Source organism: Borostomias antarcticus (assembly GCF_949987555.1).
Source record: "Borostomias antarcticus genome assembly, chromosome: 16".
NCBI lineage: Eukaryota > Metazoa > Chordata > Actinopteri > Stomiiformes > Stomiidae > Borostomias > Borostomias antarcticus.
The window spans coordinates 24,245,257-24,250,256 of record NC_140249.1 but is presented as its reverse complement, the minus strand read 5'-3'; the positions used below and the strand labels follow the sequence as shown (position 1 = coordinate 24,250,256).

Here is a 5,000-nt window from a genome sequence, read left to right as displayed (position 1 = left end):
TCTGGAGAGAACAGAGAGAGAGACCAGCACTGTGGGTCACTCTGGAGAGAGCAGAGAGAGAGAGACCAGCACTGTGGGTCACTCTGGAGAGAACAGAGAGAGAGACCAGCACTGTGGGTCACTCTGGAGAGAGCAGAGAGAGACCAGCACTGTGGGTCACTCTGGAGAGAACAGAGAGAGAGACCAGCACTGTGGGTCACTCTGGAGAGAACAGAGAGAGAGATACCAGCACTATGGGTCACTCTGTAGAGAACAGAGAGAGAGACCAGCACTGTGGGTCACTCTGGAGAGAACAGAGAGAGAGACCAGCACTGTGGGTCACTCTTGAGAGAACAGAGAGAGAGAGAGCACAGCACTGTGGGTCACTCTGGAGAGAGCAGAAAGAGAGAGACCAGCACTGTGGGTCACTCTGGAGAGAGCAGAGAGAGAGAGACCAGCACTGTGGGTCACTCTGGAGAGAACAGAGAGAGAGAGACCAGCACTGTGGGTCACTCTGGAGAGAGCAGAGAGAGAGACCAGCACTGTGGGTCACTCTGGAGAGAACATAGAGAGAGAGACCAGCACTGTGGGTCACTCTGGAGAGAACAGAGAGAGAGAGACCAGCACTGTGGGTCACTCTGGAGAGAACAGAGAGAGAGACCAGCACTGTGGGTCACTCTGGAGAGAACAGAGAGAGAGAGAACAGCACTGTGGGTCACTCTGGAGAGAACAGAGAGAGAGAGAACAGCACTGTGGGTCACTCTGGAGAGAACAGAGAGAGAGAGAGAGAACAGCACTGTGGGTCACTGCAGAGAACAGAGAGAGAACAGCACTTACTCTGGAGAGAACAGAAAGAGAGAACAGCATTGTGGGTAACTCTGGAGAGAACAGAGAGAGAACAGCATTGTGGGTAACTCTGGAGAGAACAGAGAGAGAACAGCATTGTGGCTACTGGAGGATCTCGCCTGTTCAGTCTATATCTGTAGGGTCAGGGTGGATCTGGGTCAGAGAGCTCAACCCCCTGGAGAAATACCCTACCTGAGTCTCTCCTGCTGGTCAGGGTCAGAGAACTACCCTACCTGAGTCTCTCCTGCTGGTCAGGGAACTACCCTACCTGAGTCTCTCCTGCTGGTCCTGGTGAACTACCCTACCTGAGTCTCTCCTGCTGGTCAGGGTCAGAGAACTACCCTACCTGAGTCTCTCTGCTGGTCCTGGTGAACTACCCTACCTGAGTCTCTCTGCTGGTCAGGGTCAGCTCTGGTCCTGGTGAACTACCCTACCTGAGTCTCTCCTGCTGGTCAGGGTCAGAGAACTACCCTACCTGAGTCTCTCCTGCTGGTCAGGGTCAGAGAACTACCCTACCTGAGTCTCTCCTGCTGGTCAGGGTCAGAGAACTACCCTACCTGAGTCTCTCTGCTGGTCCTGGTGAACTACCCTACCTGAGTCTCTTCTGCTGGTCAGGGTCAGCTCTGGTCCTGGGGCCGGTCGGCTGGGCTCTGGAACAACAGGAAGAACACTCTCTCAGGACAGCTGTCCCAACGCCACGCCTGCTACGAGGGTACTGAGGTCCTCAGAGCTTCTCACCTTGAACCGGAGGTGAACTTCAGGAGCAGCGTCTTCTTCCCTCCATGACTGGCAGAGAGGGAGACAGGAGTTCAGTGGGAACTTTGACAAGTTAACCAGATCTTTACCGTAAAGCCTGGTGAGTTAGGATTGAGGTAGTCTGGCTCAATGGATGTAGGTTTGTGAGATAAATCTCTCATTTGTGCCGATCAGATTCAATCCCCCAACGTTATCTTGCAAGGGCACCATTGAAAAAAATAAGCTTAGCGCTGCCCAAGACAATTGTGATTGGTTTAAAGAAATACAGCCCCGCCCCAATCTCAGAATGATAATGTGGTGCAGCTAGACTACAGTAGGATTGAGGTAGTGTGTGAGAGACTAGTGTTGAGGGACTGTGTGAGACTAGTGTTGAGGGACTGTGTGAGACTAGTGTTGAGGGACTGTGTGAGACTAGTGTTGAGGGACTGTGTGAGACTAGTGTTGAGGGACTGTGTGAGACTAGTGTTGAGGGACTGTGTGTGTGACTAGTGTTGAGGGACTGTGTGAGACTAGTGTTGAGGGACTGTGTGAGACTAGTGTTGAGGGACTGTCTGTGAGACTAGTGTTGAGGGACTGTGTGAGACTAGTGTTGAGGGACTGTGTGAGACTAGTGTTGAGGGACTGTGAGAGACTAGTGTTGAGGGACTGTGTGAGACTAGTGTTGAGGGACTGTGAGAGACTAGTGTTGAGGGACTGTGTGAGACTAGTGTTGAGGGACTGTGTGTGAGACTAGTGATGAGGGACTGTGTGTGAGACTAGTGTTGAGGGACTGTGTGTTGAGGGACTGTGTGAGAGACTAGTGTTGAGGGACTGTGTGAGAGACTAGTGTTGAGGGACTGTGTGAGACTAGTGTTGAGGGACTGTGTGAGAGACTAGTGTTGAGGGACTGTGTGAGACTAGTGTTGAGGGACTGTGTGAGACTAGTGTTGAGGGACTGTGTGAGACTAGTGTTGAGGGACTGTGAGACTAGTGTTGAGGGACTGTGTGAGACTAGTGTTGAGGGACTGTGTGAGACTAGTGTTGAGGGACTGTGTGAGACTAGTGATGAGGGACTGTGTGTGGGACTAGTGTTGAGGGACTGTGTGAGACTAGTGTTGAGGGACTGTGTGAGAGACTAGTGTTGAGGGACTGTGTGAGACTAGTGTTGAGGGACTGTGTGAGAGACTAGTGTTGAGGGACTGTGTGAGACTAGTGTTGAGGGACTGTGTGAGACTAGTGTTGAGGGACTGTGTGAGACTAGTGATGAGGGACTGTGTGAGACTAGTGTTGAGGGACTGTGTGTGAGACTAGTGTTGAGGGAATGTGTGAGACTAGTGTTGAGGGACTGTGTGAGACTAGTGTTGAGGGACTGTGTGTGAGACTAGTGTTGAGGGACTTTGTGAGACTAGCGTTGAGGGACTGTGTGAGACTAGTGTTGAGGGACTGTGTGAGACTAGTGTTGAGGGACTGTGTGAGACTAGTGTTGAGGGACAGTGTGAGACTAGTGTTGAGGGACTGTGTGAGACTAGTGTTGAGGGACTGTGTGAGACTAGTGTTGAGGGACTGTGTGAGACTAGTGTTGAGGGACTGTGTGTGAGACTAGTTTTGAGGGAATGTGTGAGACTAGTGTTGAGGGACTGTGTGTGAGACTAGTGTTGAGGGACTTTGTGAGACTAGCGTTGAGGGACTGTGTGAGACTAGTGTTGAGGGACTGTGTGAGACTAGTGTTGAGGGACTGTGTGAGACTAGTGTTGAGGGACTGTGTGAGACTAGTGTTGAGGGACTGTGTGTGAGACTAGTGTTTAGGGGCTGTGTGAGACTAGTGTTGAGGGACTGTGTGAGACTAGTGTTGAGGGACTGTGTGAGACTAGTGTTGAGGGACTGTGTGTGAGACTAGTGTTGAGGGACAGTGTGAGACTAGTGTTGAGGGACTGTGTGAGACAAGTGTTGAGGGACTGTGTGTGAGACTAGTGTTGAGGGACTGTGTGAGACTAGTGTTGAGGGACTGTGTGAGACTCGTGTTGAGGGACTGTGTGTGAGACTAGTGTTGAGGGACTGTGTGTGAGACTAGCGTTGAGGGACTGTGTGAGACTAGTATTGAGGGACTGTGTGAGACTAGTGTTGAGGTACCTGATGCAGACGTCAGTCAGGTCTCTATGGGAGCACAGCGTCCCGGCCAAGAGAATCACCCCCTCCATGCCAACACCGTTCTCACTAACGCTGAAACACAACAAACATCACAACACTCACATCACAACACACACACCGTTCTCACTAACGCTGAAACACAACACACAAACATCACAACACAAACATCACAACACACACACCGTTCTCACTAACGCTGAAACACAACACACACACCGTTCTCACTAACGCTGAAACATCACAAACATCACAACACACACATCACAACACACACATCACAACACAAACATCACAACACAAACACCACAACACAAACATCACAACACATATCACAACACACACATCACAACACACACATCACAACACACACATCAAAACACACATCACAACACAAACATCACAACACACACATCACAACACAAACATCACAACACAAACACCACAACACACACATCACAACACACATCACAGCACAAAGATCATTCTCACTGACACTGCAACACAACACGAACATCACAATACATATCACAACACAAACATCACAACACAAACATAATTTTCACTGTAACTTAAACACAAACATTGGACCTCTTTACCTTTACTGTTCATTACATTACAATAATTCATTACCTTTACTGTTCATTACATTACAATCATTCATTACCTTTACTGTCCATTACATTACAATCATTCAGCTGAAGATTTTATCCAAAGCGACTTACAATAATTACATTGAACCTCTAGTCAGCGCACCTCAGCAGAAAACCCCCGTCACCAACTCACAGGTCTCCTGTTCAAGACAGGTGACCGGAGGAAAACCAGGACTGGCGTCCAAATACTGAGGGGGTGACCGGAGAGGTCAGGGGTCACTGTCAGGCCAGCTTACTCTATCTGCTGTATGGAGCTGAGCTGAGGCAGGAGGTCCAGCAGCTTCCGAAGGCCTTTGTTACCCAGAGAGTTACCGGACAAGCTGAGGGAAGAGACAGAAGTCACACATTACACTGCTGTCATTTAGAAGATGCTTTTATCCAAAGCTACTTACAATAATACCATTTGAACGTAGGAAGTCAGTGTACTGCTACTTACAAGTGCATCTCCTTTCTAAGTGACTCAGAGCATCATCTAGTACTGAAGCCAAAAGGCAAGAATAGCAAACTAAAAATCACCAAACAAGCGATCAAGATCCTGTCTACAGTGTGTACGTGTGTGTGTGTGTGTGTGTGTACGTGTGTGTGTGTGTGTGTGTGTGTGTGTGTGTGTGTGTGTGTGTGTGTGTGTGCGTGGTGTGTATG

General features: G+C 49.5%; 1 protein-coding gene across 1 annotated transcript in view; it reads right to left on the bottom strand.

Moving 5' to 3' along the window:
• The window catches only part of nlrc5 (NLR family, CARD domain containing 5), a gene marked incomplete at both ends in the record, with an annotated part of 40,510 nt that overhangs the window by 22,521 nt on the left and 12,989 nt on the right, over positions 1–5,000 (bottom strand). Inside the window, 4 exons of the mRNA XM_084451433.1 lie at positions 1,419–1,475; positions 1,564–1,611; positions 3,691–3,780; positions 4,595–4,678. Coding sequence (XP_084307559.1) covers positions 1,419–1,475; positions 1,564–1,611; positions 3,691–3,780; positions 4,595–4,678 — 279 coding nt within the window. The remainder of the gene's footprint in view (positions 1–1,418; positions 1,476–1,563; positions 1,612–3,690; positions 3,781–4,594; positions 4,679–5,000) is intronic.